Source organism: Kogia breviceps, chromosome 9, assembly GCF_026419965.1.
Source record: "Kogia breviceps isolate mKogBre1 chromosome 9, mKogBre1 haplotype 1, whole genome shotgun sequence".
NCBI lineage: Eukaryota > Metazoa > Chordata > Mammalia > Artiodactyla > Physeteridae > Kogia > Kogia breviceps.
In genome coordinates this window covers 6,020,533-6,042,439 of record NC_081318.1, presented here as the reverse complement: position 1 = coordinate 6,042,439, position 21,907 = coordinate 6,020,533, and the positions used below count along the sequence as shown (strand labels likewise).

Here is a 21,907-nt window from a genome sequence, read left to right as displayed (position 1 = left end):
CGTGCTCACCCTTGATCCGTTGAGGTGTCACCCGCCCCGACTCAGACCCCACTCGCTGGTGGGCCGCGGCGCTCCGCACCCAGACCACCCTGGACGATGGCAAGGACGGGTTTACAGAGACACGCAGCCTCACCCCAGCGTGGGACTTTCTCAGGGCACAGACGTTCTTGGCACATAACAGAGGCTCAAAGACTGTTTGGGGAATGAACAGAGTCCACACGGAGGCCGCAAGATGCGCACCCCCAAATTGCCGGGGGGATGAGACGTGCCACGGAGAACAACGCATGGAGGTTAGCTGGGGCGAGGGGCCAGCCCTGAGCTCGAAGGAGAGAGAGCTCATCCAAGCCGTGGTGACCCCAGGGGGCTTCACAGAGGACAGGGCAGAGAGGACGCCGGTGTGCGGAGCAGTCCCAGCTGTTCTCGGGAGAGATTTTTATCACCGTTTCACGGGTGAGACACTTCAGGTCCAGGAAAAGGAGGTCACGGACTGTGGAGACACAGGGGTGACCTTGGCCCTGCGCTGGGAGGCCGGCACACTTAGTGCAGACACCACCACCTGCATGTCACCCTTGCATCCAAGGACAGGCCTCCCAGGGGGCCTGGCCTGACTGTCGTCCCCTCACAGGCATCCACACCGGCCAAACCACACATTCTAACGTCTGCTTTCGGACATGGGCCCTGTTGGGGAAATGGAATTCAAAACAAAATCTCCCAACGCAGAGAGCCTGTCCATATCGGTTGAAGAGAAAGAACAGTCGTATTACTGACTAAGCATGAAACCAAGAGATGCTGCGTCCCAGGTAATCTGCTACAGTGACTGCAAAGACAGAGAAAGCTCAGCCTTTCATAGAGTCAGGCAGACATACTCATGTATACGTTCTCAAGATAAAATTGCTAATTTTCTCGTATCTTTATGCCCAGATATGAGAAAATTGGGCTTTGCGATAAAATAGGCTTTGCAGTTCAGAGTAAGGTGACAGCTGAAGTTAAGCCCCTCTCCTCCCAGGAAACTGGGAGGTGGGACATTGTTGTTTCAAAGAGATAGCTCCCAGCTGCTAGAGGAAACCTTCAGAGTATTAGATTGGCAAGAGGTTTCTTTAGCCATTAAAAAGGTGCATGTAACACACCATTGTGAAGCAATTATACTCCAATAAAGATGTTAAGGATATGGGGAGGGGGAAGGGTAAGCTGTGACGAAGTGAGAGAGTGGCATGGACATATATACACTACCAAACGTAAAATAGATAGCTAGTGGGAAGCTGCTGCATAGCACAGGGAGATCACTTCTGTGCTTTGTGACCACCTAGAGGGGTGGGATAGGGAGGGTGGGAGGGAGGGAGATGTAAGAGGGAAGAGATATGGGAACATATGTATATGTATAACTGATTCACTTTGTTATAAAGCAGAAACTAACACACCATTGTAAAGCAATTATACCCCAATAGAGATGTTTAAAAAAAAATGGTGCCCATACATGTGAAAAAGACAAAGAAATTCTGGAAGAAAAAGGGGAAGGAAAGTCTCTTCCCTTGTATTCAGCTGGGAAAATTAAGCCCCTTATTACTTTTAAAAATATAGGCTTTATTTTTCCGAGCAGTTTTAGGTTCATGGCAAAATTGAAGGTTCCCATACCCTCCCCACCTCCACGTATACCGCCTCCCCCACCATCAGCACCCCACCCAGACGGTACATTTCTTGTAGCCGATGAGCCTATATTGACACATCGCTCTCACCCGAAGTCCATAGTTTACATTACAGTTCACTCTTGGTGTCGAGTCTTGACAACTGTATGATGACATGTATCCATCATTATAGCATCATACATGCAGAGGAGTTTCACTGCCCTGAAAATCCTCTGTGCTCTGCCTGTTCATCCCTTTCCCCCACCCCAACCCCTGGCAACCACTGATCCTTTCACTGTCTCCATAGTTTTGCCTTGTCCAGAACGTCATCTAGTTGGAATCATACAGTATGTCATCTTTTCAGATTGGCTTCTTTTAATTAGTAATATGCCTTTACATTTCCTCTATGTCTTTTCATGGCCTGATAGCTCACTTCCTTTTAGCACTGAATAATATTTCATTGTTTGGAGGCATCACAGTTTACCCACTCACCTACTGAACGACATCTTGATGGCTTCCAAGTGTTGGCAATTATGAATAAAGCTGCTATAAACATCCATGTGCAGGTTTTTGCATGGAGATAAGTTTTCAGCTCCTTTGGGTAAGTATCAGCAATATGATCCAGCGATACTGGATCATATGGTAAGTGTATGTTTAATTTTGAAGAAACTGCCAAACTGCCTTCTAGAATGGCTGTACCATCTTGCATTCCTACCAGCGATGAATGAGAGCTCCTGTTACTCCGCAATCCTGTCAGCGTTTGGTGGTGTCAGTGTTTTGGATTTTAGCCATTCTGATAGGTGTGTAGTGGGATCTCATTATTTTCAGAGTGTCTTATCTTTAATTTGTATCTGCCGTTACTACGCCAGGGCCAGGGCCCACAGACAATGCACACAGGTGATGTGGGTAGAATTCAAAACAGAGCAGTGATTTGGGGTATTTTCTGCAAAAAATACTGAAAAATGACCAGTCACAAGCCTCAGAGAATTGGTTAAAAATGAACCTGTCGATAAGATTTCTGCAGTTTTAACCTCCGTTCCCCGTTCCCAATGCAACATCTCAATTCTCACTCAGGATTTTCATTATAAGGAGGTCAGGTCTGACTCACATGATCTATGTTTGCCTGAGAAGAGCTCCTCCCCTAAAGAGCTATCAACACATACATATACAAATGCAAGACTGGCAAAACCTCACCAGGAGAGAGTCATTTCTTTGGGTGAATCATCTTCAAAGTATTGTTAAAATGTACTTTGAAATAGGTGAGATCTTAAGCCACATATGACAGCTAGTTGAGGACAAAATACTGGGGGAATGGGCTCAGCATAAGTGTAGTGACGGTGGAAGGAGCAGGGCTGAGGATGCTATCTCGGTTTTTAGAAAATCTCAATCACATGCAAACTCAAAAGCTGTTAGTAGCTGCTCAGTGTCAGAAAAGTTGCAAAATGTGTGCTGATTCAGTGCCCACCTGCCTGCCTCCATCCTCCTGCCTCTTGTTTTTGTCAAGTCTCTCTCCCTTTTAGGCAATTTAGAACAGAGAGAGCTCTAGAGAATAAGAAACAATGACACAGCCACTATCCAGGTTTGTCAAATATTAATGTGCTGCCGTGTTTATGTCAGGTTGATTTATTTTCTTTACAGGAAGAAGTCATCAGAAGCTTTCCCTCCCCACATATACCCACTACCCTGATTTTTGTGTTTATTATTTCTTTGCATGTTTTCACATCTCTACTGTCTCTTTGTACACCGGGAAATAATACACATTTTTACAATGTGGCAATATTGTATATGCATCCTTCTGCAATTTATCTTGTTGTTAGTGACCCCAGTTTCTGAAACGGTGAATGAATAACTCTTGGAAAAGTCCCTCAGAAAACTAAGTAAAATCTCCCATCTAGTTAGTAAATTGCATGCTGGGAAAATTCGGTGTATATTAAAATCAGGCAAAGAATACTGTCTTTTTTTTTTTTTTTTTTTCTTCTGGCCGCGCCGCAAGGCTGGTCGGATCTTACTTCTCCAACCAGGGATCGAACCCCTGCAGGGGAAGCACGGAGTCCTAACCACCGGACCACCAGGGAATTCCCAAGAATACTGCGTTTACGGGTGAAACTGCGGGACAATTGCTCATTGCATGTTGCAGGGTATCAAGTATCCTTGGGCCCTGCCTACTGAAGGCTACCCTTCCTCTGTCATTCTGACAAATGGAAACACCTTCAAATTTCCAAAAGATCCCAGGGGCCAATCTCGCCTCCTTTGGGGTCCACACCTTGAGTAAAATTGCCAGGGGAAGCACGAGCACACCTTCAACTCCACAGGATGAGGCAAAGGCCCCCCCAGACCCGTGCATTTGCATTCAGCTGCTCAACATCGTCCATACGTACATCATGTTTGCTCGGCTGTTTACTGCTTCTTCATATCCTTTGCTCATTTTTCCCGAGTCCTTCCTGACTGATGTGTGTGTGTTAATCTGTTATCTATTCCTCTGTGGTATGTCTATTAGTCTGTTATCTGTTCCTTTGCTTTTGTGTGTGTTAACCTGTCATCTGTGCCTCTGTTGTGTCCATGTGTGTTTTAAAACCTGTAATCTAACCTATTATGTGAAGACCTTTCCCAGTTTGTGGCTTGAACCACTGGACTGGGACCCATTTTTGTTGGACAGGGAGGGAGGGAAGACCTTTGGCCAGAATCTGTGCCCTGTCTGTGGACTAGCCGGGACCTCAGCCTTCTGGGTTGAGAGGTGAAAACATCCTCTGGCTTGCTCAGCGTGAGGCCCCACGGACCAGGGGTTCCCTTCTCTGCCCGAGTTCAAATCCACTTCTAGGAGATGATGAGAAGACATCTCCCTCCCAAAAGAGGGGCCAGAGGTCTCCAAGGGGGAACATTGGATTGGGGTAGGGAAGAAAAGGGTGGTAGTGCAGAGGCTGGACGCCTGGGTCCTGGAAAGAATCCCCTGGTCCCCCGTACCCTAGCCTCAAATACTGTGCTGCTTAGGTAAGTGAAAGGCGCTGAAGCCTGACCCCTAGAGGTGGTTACAGTAACTACACCTCCCCCTCCCTCCCAGGGAAATTGCTAGGGGCCAGGTAGTGGGCAGACATAGAATTATAATAAATTCAAAAATGGGGACAGTAATAATGACTCTCATAGTGTTTACACAGTAAGGCGCCAACGAAGACATTATATCATTTAATTTTCTCAACGATCTTAAGAGGTAGGTATTATTACCCCCATTTCTTAGATGTGGAAAGTGAGGCACAGAAGTGAATAACTTGCCCAAGGTCACACAACACGTAAGCAGTGGAGTTGGGATGTGAGTCCAGAATCCATGCCCTTAACCCCTACAGATATACAATGTTAACATTCCTTCAGCATTTGGCAGTTTTCCAAGGATGCCCAGCTTGTCTATTCCTGTTCTTGTTTTGGACTTTGCTCCTCCGGTTCTCCCTCCTTCACCTAAGTCTTCAACATTTCCTGACCTAATGCCTCAAAGGCCAAGAATATGCCCATCCTTTAGAAGCTCCCCCTCAAATGCAAATTCAAAGCACAATGAGACATCACTATATCTCATTAGAATGGCAGAAATTTAAAGAGACAACCAATTATAGGTCTTGGTGAGGATGCAGGGCAGGTGGACACTCCTGAGCTGCTGGCAGGGATGTAAAACCCTGCGGCCACTTGCAGAAACGTATTTTTATACAGCTAAGGTACACCTACCGTGCGACCTGCTGCTTACCCAGGAGCAATGAGAACGTTCGCCAAAGACTAGCCCACGTCGCTCACAGCAGCTCACTCCTGATCGCCCCAACGTGGGAGCGCCCGGCCTCCTTCAACAGATAAAGAAATCACAGTTCACCCAGACAGGGGAACAACCCTCAGCAGGAAGAAGGGACGAACTACTGATACACATCGAAAAGCAAAGAAAACAGCAAAGAAAAGTCTCCAAACCATTACACTGAGCTGAAGGAGGCAGACAGAAAAGGCTGCACATTGGATGATTCTATTTGAAATCTGGACAAAAGGTAGAACAAATCTTCAGTGATGGGAAGCAGGTCAGAGAGTGCATGGTCCAGAGGTATGTAAATTAGTATTGTGTGTAAATTATACCTAAAAAATAACAACTGTATTAAAAGAGTCCTCTTTCATCCCAACACTGCAACCCTGTCTTATATTTTCATTCGTCACCTGCCACAAAAATAGTCCACTCCCTCTGGCTTCAGTAACTGCCCTCTTTTCCACCAAGGAAACTGTCCTCTCAAAGGGGGACCCACCTCACCCCAGGGGCTGGACCGAAGGGGTGGTACCGTGCCTCTCCACGTAGCAGGGACACCAGTGATTGCCTGGAAACTCACCTGCACCTCCCTCCCACTTCAGGCCCACCCTCACACACCTCCTCCTTCTACAGCCTCTCCCCAGGGGCTAGCAGCCCCCATGGCCCCCAAGTCATGATCTCCAGCCCAGACTACTCTGCCGAGCTCCATGGCTGAGGACCCAACTGCCTCCCGGGCATCTCCGCCCACACCCAGATGCCAGGGTCCTTCAAGGTCAAGATGTTTAAAACCTGATCCATCTTCTTCCTCTGAAACCCACTCCATGCCCTGCCCAGCGACCCGACTCCTGAATCCGGCTGCCACCTGCAACCTCTCCTCCCTCTGTGTCACCCTCACCCCTCAGGGCCCTGCAGACCCGGCTTCCCCTCCCCACTTCTCCTTCCTTACTGTCCCTCTCTGCACCTTAGTACCCGCCAAGGTGGCCCCCACAAGAGTGAGGGTGATGTGGGAAGATCCAACAGGAGTCACGCAGCCTGGCTGTCACAGAGGGGGCCCGGCCTGCGAGGAATTAGCGATGTGGCTACTGCGTGCTGTCCAAGGGGAGAAGCGTTGGTCCCCTCTTGTTCATTAGCGCAGACGGATGTCACCACAGGGGATGTCCTGGCCACTTGGGACGGGAGAGGGCTGGTGTCTGCTCCGTCCCGGGCAGAGGGCAGCTGTGTTGTCTCTCCCTGTGTCACCCGCCACTGTCCCCCCCCCCTCCCCCCCGAGCAGGGCTCAGGTGTCCCGAGATCCACAAGCCCCGGGCCTGCTGTGACGGCAGGAAGGAGCACCCCACCGAGTCACGCCCACTGTGGTCTTGCCTTTTGGCCCTGAGTCCCAGTCGCCTAAGCTGGGAGAGGGACAAAGAAACTCCTCCTCCCCAGCCCTGCTATGGGGTTTCAACAGCAGGTAAGAGTGAGCAGTTAGGACCGGGCTGCGATCTCCACTCTCCTCCTTTTTCTTTTCTTTTCTTTTTTGAAAAGTAATTCATTTATTTTTTGGCTGCGTTGGGTCTTCGTTGCTGCACGCGGGCTTTCTCTAGTTGTGGCGAGCGGGGGCCGTGGCGCGTGCGCGCGTGGACTTGGGACCCGGGGCCGCCGCGTGACATCTCTCACACCCGCTTCCTTGCGGAGCTTTGAGATGTTAACACGCGGAGCACCGCCCCCCACGCCAGCGTCGGGCTCCTCTCCCTCTCCTGCGGAGTCCCCCGCTTTCCGATCGCCCTTCACCCCGAAAACCCGAAAAGGAATCTCGGAAGGTGAGAGAAGAAACCATGGACAAGCTTGTCACTAGGGCAGGGCCTCGGAAACCTACACCCCAGTACGGGCTGTAGCGGGTCAGGAATGCGGAGTAAAAGGGCGCAGAGTCCATGCCTTCCTCGGACTCCAGGGGGCGACAGAGCAAACGCGGCCGGGGCCGGGGCGGGGCCGGGGCGGGGCCGGGGCGGGGCCAGGGCGGGGCGGGGCCGGGCCGGGCCGAGGCTCGGGCTCCGGCCCAGCGGGTCTCAACTTAAGAGAGACCCACCTCGCCCCACCCTCATCCTCACCCTCATCCCCGGACGCACCGGCAGCCCCTAAAATAGGGGCTTATTTGGGGTTAAGTCACATGGACAACTGGCTGCAGGTGTCACCTGTTTAAGAAAAATCGTTGGGAAAAACAACCTCGAGATTGAAATAAAATTTTTGTCTAAAGCAATGTTCATTCTGTAGTGGAACACCAGAATCCAGCTCGAGAAACAGGCGTAAGTGGAAACAACCGACTGGGCTCAACTGCTTCTTCATTTTGCACATGGAAAAAGGTGAATCCAGAAATGTGGATTGTCCCCCCAGTGCCAGAGCAAGGGCGACAACGTGGGTCCTCCACCCTCCCCAGCAGTCAGCCCGAGGTCACTTCTTTATCCCAGGGCTGCATCTTCCCGAGGGGGTTGTATAACCCAGGCAGCTTCCGGCAGCATCGGCATCACGTTGCACTCGTCAGAAATGTAAAATCGAGGTCTGCCCCCGACCCACTCAGTCTGCCTCTGCACGAAGCCCCCCACCCCAGCCTGAGGCTGCAGTGCGGCTCACACGCTCACGTATGTGCCGTACGGTCAGGCTTCTCGCGATGGCAGTCCTCTTGCTCTCTGTCCATCCCCTTCCGGACTAGGGCCTGCTTCACCTACACCCTATGCACAAGACTGAGCTTCCTATGTACGTGCCCCAGGCCCCAGCTGGTGATTGTTCTTATCAAAGGAGCGGTGAGGGGTGTGCCCGTCTGATGGTTTCCCTGGTAACTAATGAGCCAACCTGGCTGTCAATTGCCCCCATAAGCGGTCATCTCCCCTTCCCCACCGGAAGCGGAAGCGAAGGCTGCCGCCACTGTCGGCCTCACACGGCGGGGTGTCGCTCCGGGACCTTGCTTCAGACGTGTAAGCTACCCCCATCCATCAGACCACTGACGTCTCTGTTGCTGACTCTGGGCTCGCTCTTCGGTCTTGCAGGCCTGCGGGGTGCGTCCCCACAGTGCACACGTGTGTACGCATTCATGTGCACGTGACATCGGGGGCTGTGGTCCACTTTCGGAAGGCTCGTGTTCTAGTCTTGGTCCTCACACGAATGCGAGGTGGCCCTTGGCAGGCGTCACAGGCTGAATGATTGCATCCCCCGAATTCATAGGTTGAAATCCTAAGCCCCAGTGTGGTGGTGTTAGGTGCTGGGGTCTTCGGGACGTGCACCGTCATAGGGGTGGAGGCTCACGAATGTGCCTGTGCCTAAGGGAGACCCCGGAGAGCTCCCTCATCCCCCCCATCACATGAGGACCGTGCCTGTGAGCCAGGAGGCAGGCCTCTCCGACACCCAATCTGCCGGCTCCTTGACCTTGGACTTCCCAGCCTCCAACGGTGAGAGAGAAAAACCTCCTTGTCAGGGGCCACCCAGTCTGTGGTGTTCTGTGAGCATGGCCCGAGTGGACCAAGGACAGCAGGTCACAACTTCTCGGAGCGTCAGCTTCCTCCTCTGTAACCCTCAGAGTTCCAGCTGTGGGAACTTAGCTTGATCATGCTTACAGGGACCAGCTCGCTCTGGTTTGCCAGGGACTGTCCTGGTTTCCAAAGTGAAAGTGTGACCTTGTGGGACCCCCGAGGGCGGCCACAACAAGTACCACAAATGGGGTGGCTTAGAACAACAGAAATGTGTTCTCTCCCAGATACGGAGGCCAGAAGTCTGCAATCCAGATGTTGGCACGCTTGGTTCCTCTCTGGAGGCTCAGAGGGGAATCAGTTCCATGTTCTCCCAGCTTCTGGTGGCGGCTGGCACCCCTTGGCGTCCCTTGGCGTGTAACTGCATCACTCCAGTCTCTGCCTCTGTCCTCATATGGCGTTCTTCCTTCCGCGGATCTGTCTCTCCGAGTCCAGATTTCCGCTTTTTATAAGGACACTAGTCATTGGCTCAGGACCCACGCTACTCTAGTATGACCTCATCCTAACTAACTGTGTCTGCCAAGACCCTATTTCCAGATGAGGTCACATTCACAGGTGCTGGGGAGCAGCTACAACATAGATTTTTAGAGGACAGAATTCAGTGCCCCTCAAGTCCCAGGCAAACCGGGGCGGTTTGTCACTCAGAATGCTCTGAAGTCCTGTAGTCATAGAACTCCTACCTGGGGTCCCCCCTCATTCTTAGGTATCATTGCCTAAACGGTTCTCAAAATGTGGTCCCTGAACCGCTAGTAATAGCAGCCCTGGAACTTGCCAGAAATCCAGATGTCTTTGCGGAATCAGAAACTCTGGGCATGAGCCCCCCACCCCCACCCCTTGTGCCTTCCCGAGCCTTCCAGGTGGCTCTGGAACATGTCAGAGTTTGAGAACCAGTGGCCAGCAGATGAGCCGCCCCCGCAGGCATCACAGGGGAGTCGGTGGCCGATTTGGAGCTGTTTCCATCATTTTACGTCACGCAATGCTCCAGTTACAGGCACAGAAAAGGTTGTGCCTCTGAATGATTTCTGCTCTGGGATAATACAAATCCACACGTCAGGGCCGAGGAATGTAACCTTTCCAGCTGCACCAGCTGTCAACACCAGGCTGGCACTCTGCTTAAGCCATTTAGGGTAAAGTTCAGGACATGTCAATCTCACAGCAATGCGCATAGAAAAGCCAGAGATTACCGTATGGATTTACTTGGATTCTTCGTTGATCTGGTAATGATGGGAGGAGGGACTAAAATGATAAAACACTAGGAAGCCAGCGACTCTTGCGGAGGGCGGGCGGCTCTCCCTGTGGGAGCGGCAGCCGGGAAGGGGCTGCTTTGTTTTTGGAAGAAATAAATCAAAGCTCTGCCCGGGCCTTTCTTGGGCAGCAGTAAGAACTGGGTGAAAGGTCTTGATTGCTGAGGCCATAATATTTCCAGGATCCTATGCTATTTCTTGAGAAAATTCATCACTTAAAAAGATGAGCTGGGAATTCCCTGGCGGTCCAGTGGTTAGGACTCCGTGCTTTCGCTGCCAAGGGCGTGGGTTCGATCCCTGGTTGGTGAACTAAGATCCTGCAAGCTGCCCCCCCCCCCCCAAAAAAAAAAAAAAAGAAGAAAAAAAAAGAGCCAAGGCCATTTCCCAGGTTGTAATAGAACGTGGGAGCTGGAGGGGCCTTTGAGCGTGATGACGTCCTCAGAGGAAGGACTGAGGTCCCCACTCGGAATCAGAAGGAACAAGCTGTCTGTCCCCCGACCAGGGCTCATCCACTGCACGGCCACAGCGTTCGACGGGGCGTGTGTGGGACTGAGCCCTGTGGGTCCAGAGGGACCTTCAGTGCATGTGGCCGTGAACTGTGGCAGACCCACATGTCTTTTATTATCATGTGTCCTTGATACGTTGGGCCGGACTGGAAGGAAACTTTGTGTGTGTGTGTGTGTGTGTGTGTGTGTGTGTGTGTGTGTGGTGAACTTGCTGTGGAAGTAATTTGTGATTCTCCATCTTGCCTTTTTGGATGTGCAGCTCCGTGATGAGACGGCAGCACTGCCGGAATTCGGAGTCACCGACTACGGCGGGAGACGCACAGTTGGGCACCTCGGCAGCTTCAGAAAGCAGTGGGGGCCCTGCTGTCAGGTGGAAAACTCAGGCCGGGGGTCTGGGTCAGCTCAGCATCCGCAGGACAGCGGTCTGCACTTGTATTTGGGCTTTGGGAACAGCGAAGGTTTTCATACTTGGGTCCATTACAACAATCCCTGACAAAGGGAGGTTTCCTAGGTGCAGGAATCAAGACCAGAGACTATGAAGAAGTTACCCAAAGATACGCACTAGCTGCAGAGATGGGACCACAACGGCTACCTTCTGAGTCTTAGTCCGAGGCTGTATTTATTCGGGGTTCCCTGTGGATATTGGGGTTGCGTTCACACATGCAGTGGTGCGAACCATGAACTAAGAGTTGGGGGGGGGGTCTCTCTGGGATCAGGCCCCTCCTCTGAAAACAGATGCTAAGTTAGCTCTCAGCATCTTTGCAGTCCTAACTCCAGAGCTGACTTCCCCAGGTCATTCTAGGAAGCTGTCAAAGGTACGGAAAGGTAATAAGGATGGGTAACACAAAAGTGTTACTCAATGTAAAGTTTTTTGGCTTAATGTAAAATTGTCTGCTCTTGGAGAGGTGAAGGAGTGGGGTGATTCTGGAATTCTCTGAGAATGCTTCTGAAGGCGCCCTGGTTTCCTGCTGGCACAGCCTTCATGGCACAACAGTCTTGGTCAACTGGAGTCACCAGGGCAGCCAGAAGCCTTCTGCGAGCAAGCCTCTCACATGTGGCTGCAGCCCGCAGGAGCTGGAGATATTTTTCTCTGGAGTCTAGAGTTCTCCAAGAATTGTCAAACCTTGTTTCCATTTAGCCGATCATCTAAAAGGCAGCAGGCACGGGGCTTCCCTGGTGGCGCAGTGGTTAAGAATCCGCCTGCCAATGAAGGGGACACGTGTTCGAGCCCTGGCCCAGGAAGATCCCACATGCGGCGGAGCAGCTAAGCCCGTGCGCCACAACTACTGAGCCTGCGCTCTAGAGCCCGCGAGCCACAACCACTGAGTACACGTGCCACAACTACTGCCACAACCACTGAGTACACGTGCCACAACTACTGAAGTCCGCGAGCCTAGAGCCCGTGCTCCACAACGAGAAGCCACCGCAATGAGAAGCCTGCGCACCGTGACCAAGAGCAGCCCCCGCTCGCCACAACTAGAGACAGCTCGCGCGCAGCAACGAAGACCCAACGCAGCCAAAAATAAATAAATAAATCAAAAAATAAAAGGCAGCGGCGTATTCTGCGTCCTCTGACTTACTGTTAACGAAGACTGCTGCCAGCCGAGTCCGAGGCTGGCTGCACCAACAATGGTAGGGCGCCCGGTAGCTGCACTCCTTCCTTGTTAGGAGCCGATAAGGGGTGGACCCAAGATGAAAGGTTATCCCGGTGCACTGTGTGAATGGCGAGGATTTCCTCTACCCTGCAGCAGACAGAGGCCAAGTTCCACGGAACCCGTCTAGGAAGCCGCCCATGGGAGGGCTCAGCTACTCATCCATTCAACAGAAGAACAGCTACTGCAGAGACCCTGGAGGGTCACCATTGGGGAGAGCGCAGGAAGACCCTTCAAGAACTCAGTGAGAACACTGGCAAAAAACTGTCCAAAGATATCACTTTTTCATAGGTCTGGAGATTAAAGGCTTGCACCAAATCCAGGGGGGTTTAAGGAAACCGGCTGATTCTCAGCACAGCGAGATTTGTGGCACTGTCACTTGCCCTATTGCCAGACCGCTCCTTAGCAGCTGCATGCAGGGTCAGGATGGGGCTGGTGCTTTCTCGGCCCCCTGATCAGAAAACTGTCGTCATCTGCAGCGTCTGGTAGTTCCCTGGAAAACGCCATCTGCAAGGCTTGTCTTTGACCTGACTGCCTTTTCCCTGGGGGTGTCTGTCAAAAACAATTAGGCAATTTATTTGACATCTAAGCAACCACAAATGAACAAAAAACCTCTTCTTTTAACAAGAAAGGCTGGAGAATGAGATGCCCTAGAGACCCTGGGCAGGCACAATTATTACTAAAGGGTTTTAAGCAAGGGGGTGACACAAAACAATTTATGTTTTAAACAAGTCCACTTGGGGAACTCCCTGGTGGTCCAGGGGTTAAGACTTGGGCTTCCACTGCCGTGGACCCAGGTTTGACCCCTGGTAGGGGAACTAAGACCCCACAAGTGATGAGGTGTGGCAAAAAAAAAAAAAAAAAAAAAAATTGACTTGGGCTGCAGTAAATGATTTGGAGGGTGTGCACAGTGTTAGAGACTGGTATGCAGTGAAGATGGAGAAAAGTGGTCAAAATATATTTGAAGGCAGGGCCCTTAGGATTTGTTGATGGATTGGCTGGGAGGGGACACAAGGGAAGAGGTAGAGGATGGCTCCCAAACTCCTAGCTTTAGCATCTAGTGGATAATGGTGTCATTTCCTGAAGCAGGGTCCAGGGGAGACCACGTTTTTAGGGAAACTCAAGAATTTGGGCGTGGGGGCTTCCCTGGTGGCGCAGTGGTTGAGAGTCCGCCTGCCGATGCCGGGGACACGGGTTCGTGCCCCGGTCCGGGAAGATCCCACCTGCTGCGGAGCGGCTGGGCCCGTGAGCCGTGGCCGCTGCGCCTGCGCGTCCGGAGCCTGTGCTCCGCAGCGGGAGAGGCCACGACAGTGAGAGGCCCGCGTACCGCAAAAAAAAAAAAAAAAAAGAATTTGGGCGTGACAAATTTCAGATGCCTATGAGACATCTAAGAGAAGCCAAGCCTGGAGCCCACAGAGGTCAGGGTGGGAGAAATGAATTGTGGTCTTCAGGAAACACAGCAGCGAGAGCTATGTGACAGGATGAAATCAAGGAAGGGGAGAAGGAAAAATGGCCCATTGAGAGGTTAACAGAGGAGGCAGCAGCCAAGGAGACTAAGGCAGCCACGGTGAGCTGGGAGGAAGACCAGAAGGCGGAAACAGAGACCTTCCAAGAGAAGAGTCACCAACCGCGTGCAATGCTGCCGGAGGCCCAGGAGAGAGGCCAGGAGATACCGACTGGACTTGGTGACAAGGAGGTGATGAGCAATTCAGGCAAGAGCAGCATCAGTGACACGGCGGGGAGACACAGCAGTCTAGAGGGGGTGGGGAGTGAACCATTTAGCTTTCACAAAATTCCATCCCATTAATTTCAATGTGTCCTGTGATCTTACACTTGGTATGATGAGCTGCAAAATAGCCTTGGATATACACCGAGTTTTGTATTCACACCTACTGGACTTCAATGAATCTAAGACTGCATTGTGTGTCCCACTAACATGCCCAAATGGCGGAGGTGACAAGACCTCTCCTGGCCCCAGTGACGACGGCAGTGTCTCATGAGGTGGAGATCGAGGACTTCCAATATGACGAGGACTCGGAGACGTACTTCTATCCCTGCCCATGTGGGGATAACCTCTGCATCACCAAGGAAGATATGGAGAATGGGGAAGATGTGGCGACGCGCCCTGGCTGCTCTCTCATTATAAAAGTGATTTATGACAAAGATCAGTTTACATGTGGAGGGACAGTCCCAGCCCCTTCCCCCAACAGAGAACTAGTTAAATGCTGGACTTGGGACCACAGAGCCTAAACTTTGGAGAATGAGCCAAGCTAGAAAAATCAGATGCAAAGTTACTGGCTTCTTCACGGGGACAATCATTTTGCAGTTTGCTGTTTGTTAGTGTGGATTCTTTTTTTTTTTTTTTTTTTTTTTGTGGTATGCGGGCCTCACTGTTGTGGCCTCTCCCGTTGTGGAGCACAGGCTCCGGACGCTCAGGCTCAGCGGCCATGGCTCACGGGCCCAGCCGCTCCGCGGCATGTGGGATTTTCCCGGACCAGGGCACGAACCCGTGTCCCCTGCATCGGCAGGCGGATTCTCAACCACTGCGCCACCAGGGAAGCCCGTTAGTATGGATTCTTTCCATCGGCTGCCAAGTTCACCTCCAGTTGAAGAAGCAAGTCCACCACATGACACACCTGAATTTTGTGCTTAGAACTTTGAACTGGAAGTGCTCTTTTTTATAGTTTTTTTTTTTTTTTTAGAAGGATATTTATTTATTTATTTATTTTTGGCTGCGTTGGGTCTTCGTTGCTGCGCGCGGGCTTTCCCTAGTTGCGGCGAGTGGGGGCTACTTTTTGTGGGTGTGGGTGTGGGTGTGTGTGTGGTACGCGGGACTCTCACTGTTGTGGCCTCTCCCGTCGCGGAGCACAGGCTCCGGACGCGCAGGCTCAGCGGCCATGGCTCACGGGCCCAGCCGCTCTGCGGCACACGGGATCTTCCTGGACCGGGGCGCGAACCCGTGTCCCCTGCATCGGCAGGCGGACTCCCAACCACTGCGCCACCAGGGAAGCCCGGGGCTGCTCTTCATCATGGTGCGCAGGCTTCTCATTGCCGTGGCTTCTCTTGTTGCCGAGCACGGGCTCTAGGTGCGCGGGCTTCAGTAGTTGTGGCGCGCGGGCTTCAGTAGTTGTGGCACGCGGGCTTCAGTAGTTGTGGCACGCGGGCTTCAGTAGTTGTGGCTCGCAGGGTCTGGAGCGCAGGCTCAGTAGTTGTGGCGCACGCGCTTAGCTGCTCCGCAGCATGTGGGATCTTCCCGGACCAGGGATTGAACACGTGTCCCCTGCACTGGCTGGCGGATTCTTAACCACTGCGCCACCAGGGAAGTCCCGGAAGTGTTCTTAATTTCCCATCCGAACTTAAAAGAAAATTTCAAATCGGAAAAAAAAAAAAACAAACGCTAAAATGTAAGGAAAGGTCTTAGGAGTGATGAAATACGCTATTAAATAACGACATTTACGTCAAACCTGGCAGTTATAAGAATTTCTTCAGAAGGCTCAGATAACACACCCTTAGCATCGCTGGCACAGAGAAATGCAGTTACTGTCGCTGACACCTCTAAGGCAGTTTCCTCACTGTACACAGGGCAGCACCTGCTTCACAGGGTGGACGTGAAGCAAAGCAAAAGAGGTACTGCTGCCTGCCTTCCACCACCCCCAGGTCACATGCTCCCCACCACTGGAGAGTACCTCTCCGCAACATCACACTCGGAACACATCACAAGCTCAGCCCATCAGATGATCCAATCAACCGTCTTGTGGATGGGTCACTGCCCTGGGAAGCAGGACTGCCCACCCTGTGCTATTCAAGGGGCAAAAGGTCAGACGTGAGTCCTACAGGGTGCAGAGTTCTGTTGTGTCCATGGCACTTACAACGGTGTGTAGCACACAGCAGATGCTCAGAAAACATCTGAATGAACAGCTGAGCCACACCATGTAAAAAGATCCACATCACCGCCCAACAGGGCAGCTAGGCCTAGAGGACATTCCGCGAGTCAAACTGTAGCTGCCAGTAAAAACAGGCTGCCCCCAGATTCCATTTACATAGAAATAACTTATCAGATGTAAAATGTTGCCCGGATGAACTGAATCCAGATTTAATGTGGTTCCATCCAGTGAGTACTGACACATATTAGGCCTAAGAATAAACCCTGTTAATAAGTAATGATACTACATTGCTAAAACTTATTTTGATTTAAAAAGTATTTGGTGGAGGTCTTCTAAGGCTCAAATTTCATCCCGGAATGATTAGACACAAACACTATAAAGATTCAAAATAACGGCATATTCTTTTTCAAAAAATTAATTAATTAATTGTTGGCCTGTTGGGCCTTCATTGCTGCGCGCGGGCTTTCTCTAGTTGTGGCGACCAGGGGCTACTCTTGGTTGCGGTGTGCTGGCTTCTCATTACGGTGGCTTCTCTTGTTGCGGAGCACGGGCTCTAGGCACACGGCCTTAGGTAATTGTGGCGTGCAGGCTCAGCAGTTGTGGCTCGCGGGCTCTAGAGCGCACGCTCGGTATTGTGGCGCACGGGCTTAGTTGCTCCGCGGCATGTGGGATCTTCCCGGACCAGGGCTCAAACTGGTGTCCCCTGCATTGGCAGGTGGATTCTCAAACCACTGCGCCACCAGGGAAGTCCATAATGGCATATTCTAGAAACATAATTTTTCATTAAAAAATCAGTTACAAAGCACTATTATATTTTATCAATAGACTCAATAACATTCCCCTAAATGTTAGAAATGGCCCTGTGAAATTTTAACTGGGAAGGAACATCATTTAAAAAAATTTCGCTCAACTTGAACTCTTCGAGTCGAGGTGATGGCCACCAGGCAACTGAAATCCCCGATTCTCCCTCAAAGCTGCTCTTGGCAGAACGGGAGGCAGGCAGTCCGGGTCTGAGGGAGGTTCATGAAGCCCTGACACAGGACACTTACCAGGCAACCTTCCCCATCCTTTAAACTCCTGGAGGTTTTGCGATAGTGACGGGCCAATCTGTTTTCGAAGTCCGATCCTGTCGGCCGTGGACACCAAGCTAAGTAAAAGGAGGGCCAGTACCTCTTCTCTTCAAGCAGCTAAGAGACACGCAAGAGGGTGGCCAGAAGGCTCTAAGCAAGCCTGCAGCGCTGCCCGCATGAAACACTGCAACCAGGGTGGGGAGAACAGCCATCACTGGGGAGCAACTCCCCTCACAGACCCCCCAAAGTCACTCGGCTTTAGTCAACAGGAACGCCCCCAGTTCGGGCACTCTACCCCAGCTGCCTGCAGCCGCCTGGCGGGCCACTCGCCTGTCTGCAGCCACATCCTCCACTGGCTCCTGGAGTCCGACCTGGGGCCTCCTGGGAGGCAGGGAAAGAAGCCCTCAGGACAGGTTTTCTTCTTTAAAAGCCACTCTGAGTAGCACGACGACTAGGGTTTGCAGCTGTTTTATTTACAAGTGTACATTTAACACAATGAAATAAACACTGACACGCTGAAGCCTAGTTAATAGTAGTGTAACAATATGTATCATTTGGATGATTACATTATTTTAAACAACAAACTACACTGAAAAATTAATGCAATAAAATTCTTGGTCATAATATTATTAAGAAATACAATATATAAATTGAAAATATGATTGCTCAAAATCTGAAAATGGAAGTGAACTCATTTGGACCGAGTCAGAGTTTAACATGATCTGAAAGGAGGGGCTGGGGGAGAAGCTCTGACCCAAATGAAATCTTGCAGGTTAACAGAAGAGAAATGAAGCAGAGTTTATCTTAGAGGATAATGGGCAGGTTGCTTCCTCGGGCCGGCCGGCCCGGTTCCCAGCGCCCCCGGTTTTGCAGCAGGATCACATCACTGAGCAGGAAGACTTTCCTTGTGAAGCCGCCCCATCAATTTTTTCTGCCTCCAAAATTATCCTTCTAAAAACATCAACAGCAGTCTGAAACCAAAGAGAAAACCAATGACAATGTTAGCGTTCAAGGCGGAGCCATGAGGAACACTGATACTGCTGGCGGGGCTGGAGAAGGCCCACGGCCTGCCCTGCACGTGGAGGTCCAGGTGTGGAGGCCACAGAGGCGGCCTCGGGGCCGCAGAAGCCTGGGATTCCTCCCTCCCCTCCCCCCACCTGGTGACTGCAGACCACCGGAACTAACCTCAAATCACACTTCTGAGCCCTGTTTTCATCAGTCACAGGAAGCCCCAGGAGCCATCGTCCCGGGCTCCCACCTACTCCGCCTCCTGCAGCGCCTCTGGGCCTCCAGGGTGGAGTATCCCCTGCTGGCTCACCCCCCTCACCCGTGGGTGCTCTGGGACCACAGCACGGCAGGGGCTCTCTCGCCTGGCTCCACACCCCACCCCCTGCCTGTCACACCCCTTCCCCTCCCACTTCCTGAAAACTCTCAGCTCTGACTCTTAGGCGGCGGGATGACACCCGTGCCCTCCGAGCCTGTTTCCTCTCGGCCACTCAGAGCCCCGAGTCACCCCTGGCCTCACCCCCCTCCTCCGGGGCAGCGGCTCCACCTCTGCCACCACTCGCGCCACCTGGCCTTGCACACCCGCTGGGGACCTCCTCTCTCTCCCAACCGCACCTCTCAGCCCCAGGGATCACTATCATTTAGGGCAGGAAATCCTCACGTGGGCCTGTCCTTTAAATGTGGTCATTGTGATAATCCAAAAGTGCTCCTGTTTTCAAAAGCCTTGCAGGGCAGCACCCAGACCTTGTCATCACCAAGCAGCCGCCCCCCTCCAGCCCCCATCTTCCTGCTCTCGCCTCCCGGGCCAGCGGAGATGAGCCCAGGGCATCACCGTCCTCCTGCTCCCTTCCCTGCCACCTGTCCGCCCGCTCGCCGCCTGCGCCACACAGCGGACACACCTCCGGGACCCTGACCCCAAAGGGGACCCCTGCTGCCCCAGGGGTCCAGTCAGCCCTCAGGATGAAGGCGTCGTGCCTCTTCCTTCCACTGGGGTCGCTAAACCTCCTCCCCGCCCTCACCCTCGGCTGACGACTGGCTTCTACATTTCGCTGGGAGAACAGAAGAAGCATTCATAAGCGAGCTCTCCACACTCTGTCCACCAATGACCATGCCCTTGGATCTGCTCTCATCTACTCTGGTTCCCTCTTTCCTGCTGGCACAAAGGAGGCACCCCTAAGTGAGCCCTAGCCAGCCCCAGGCCCACCTCGCCTGTCTAATCGAGGCCACTGACTTCAGCAAGCACCCTCCTTTCTGCACTACCAATTCCCCTCCTCTCCCACGACTATGCAGGCAAGTTGTTATTTATTTCATCCTAAAAAAATGCACAGGGAGGGCTCCCCTTGTGGCGCAGTGGTTTAGAATCCACCTGCCAATGCAGGGGACACGGGTTCAAGTCCTGGTCAGGGAAGATCCCACACGCCACGGAGCAACTAAGCCCACGTGCCACAGCTACTGAGCCTGCGCTCTAGAGCACGCGAGCCACAACTACTGAGCCTGCATGCTGCAACTACTGAAGCCTGCATGCCTAGAGCCTGTGCTCCGCAACGAGAAGCCACCGCAATGAGAAGCCCACACTGCAACCAAGAGTAGCCCCCGCTCACCACAACTAGAGAAAGCCTGAGCACAGCAATGAAGACCCAACGCAGCCAAAAAAAAAAAAAAAAGCACAGAAAAATGTGTGGAAAGATGCATGCCCAACTCTTACCAAAAAAATACAGCATGCCTGGAATCTGGCTTTCTAGATAAATCTTAGCAGTCTCCTGGATTACCTGTGTGATCTGACTCTGTCAAAATGCATTCTCTTCCATCAAATTGCTGAAATACAATTTGTGAAGGCCTCCACAGAAAATAAGCCAGAACTGCAAACACATCCCATAGTTCAGTAATAGTCAAAGTGCAGTATTCTCACTGACTTGATAAGTTTTACCACTGTGCACTTTGTAATCAACCAATCTGACTGAACTCCACTGAGGACAGTTTATTTTAAAATACTGGACTTTTGCGAATACAAAGCTACATTTGAAAATTTATCAGTAAAAAATCGGAGCAGTCCACAAAGACTGGTCTCTGATCACGTGGCTATTGATGTGGCTGTCTCTCCACCACACAAATTCTCTCCTCCTCCTACACAGACCAGAGTAGCGGGCGCCCTAGCGCCACGAGGATGGGCGTCAGTCGCGCCTCTCAGCATCAGGGAGCAGGGTTACTTGGCTCCTCCCCACCTGATGGGCTTAGGGTCCGACTGTCCTCAGCACACTCTCTGCCGCAAGGTGAGCGGCGTGGCAAGAGCTACACCCGAGGGCTGAGGAGCGTCTAGACGACTGCTCAGGACTGCCTCTTTCCAAGGACGTGCATATCATCACTGTATTTACCTAATTCGGGTACAAGAATCTTTCTGCCTTTAAGGATTATTTCACGTCGAATAAGGTATGTGTTGATCTGACGAAGGCGCTAAAGTAACCGAGACAACAGTGAGGCGGGTCATCTGATCTTCTAGCTTGTCTGGGGTGTTTGAGGTCACCGCACCCGTGCCTTCTTTTAGAGTTTTGGTTAGTATCAGATAAATCTACTAAATTTATCAAAACTTTAAAAGAATTACAGGGCTTCCCTGGTGGCGCAGTGGTTGAGAGTCCGCCTGCCGATGCAGGGGACGCGGGTTCGTGCCCCGGTCCGGGAGGATCCCACGTGCCGCGGAGCGGCTGGGCCCGTGAGCCGTGGCCGCTGAGCCTGCGCGTCCGGAGCCTGTGCTCCGCAACGGGAGAGGCCACGGCGGTGAGAGGCCCGCGTACCACACACACACACACATCACACACACAGACAAAAAAGGAATTACAGCAGTTGGAATTTTTTCATCTTAACTTTAAGCCTTGAGAACAATTTCATCTTTTATATGGGTACTGAAAAGGCAGTATCCTACCTTCTAAAGGAAACTAAAAGGTTAAAAAGTAAATCTATCCAGAACCATATTAAAAATCTTAAGCTACGGTAAAGTATAACATAAACTAGATAGAGCAAAGGCCTGCATCCTCTGACCAAAAAGTAGTTCAATAACATACCCTAAGCATACCATTCTGGGTCACTCTCAAAAGATAAATTAACCTGCGGCAACACGCCTTACTAAGCAATCCCTCTTAATTACATTCGAGGCCGGGTCCATAAGGTGTCTATACCTTTGAGGATGCTGGAAGGGGTCATAAAGTGACTGCCAGAGACGCACAGAACAGTAACACACAATGCACAGGGGCTCTGTGAACCTACATGAACAGTGAAACTGCTGATGATCCGCAGGTTTTCACCAAAAAGAAACACAACAGAGCGAAGTTAGCAAGCAGAACCAAAGACAGCTCAGGGCCGTTCAACTTCACTCCTCCACGTCAAAACCATTTTAAACGGAGAAAGTTGTCACATAGCGTGTATTAGTTCCGGGTGTACAACATAATGACTTGATGGATGTATATAGTGTGAAATGATCACCACAATAAGTCTGGTCACACATAGTTACAAACTTTTGTTTCTTGTGATGAGAACTTTTAAGATCTACTCATAGCAGTTTTCAAATATACAATATATCGTTAACCAGTCACCATGCTGTATGTCATATCCTCAGGACTTCTTTATTTTATAACTGGAAGTTTGTACCTTCTGACCACCTTCAAATTTTTAT

At 51.5% G+C, this 21,907-nt stretch overlaps 1 protein-coding gene and 1 pseudogene across 9 annotated transcripts in view; one reads left to right on the top strand and one right to left on the bottom strand.

Moving 5' to 3' along the window:
• Window positions 1–21,907, bottom strand: part of LOC131762518 (GTP-binding protein Rheb) — an 82,585-nt gene that overhangs the window by 16,127 nt on the left and 44,551 nt on the right. For 2 of the 9 annotated variants that reach the window (XM_059074140.2, XM_067041872.1), the window contains one exon: window positions 17,691–18,209. The exons of 6 other annotated variants lie outside the window; for them this stretch is intronic. In XM_059074140.2, the coding sequence (XP_058930123.1) occupies window positions 18,117–18,209 (93 nt within the window). In that variant the 3' untranslated portion in view covers window positions 17,691–18,116. Of the gene's footprint in view, window positions 1–17,690; window positions 18,210–20,012; window positions 20,103–21,907 lie in introns of those variants that run through there. One more of the 9 variants, XM_059074141.2, reaches the window with a different exon arrangement.
• LOC131762522 (diphthamide biosynthesis protein 3-like) lies at window positions 14,229–14,625 on the top strand (annotated as a pseudogene).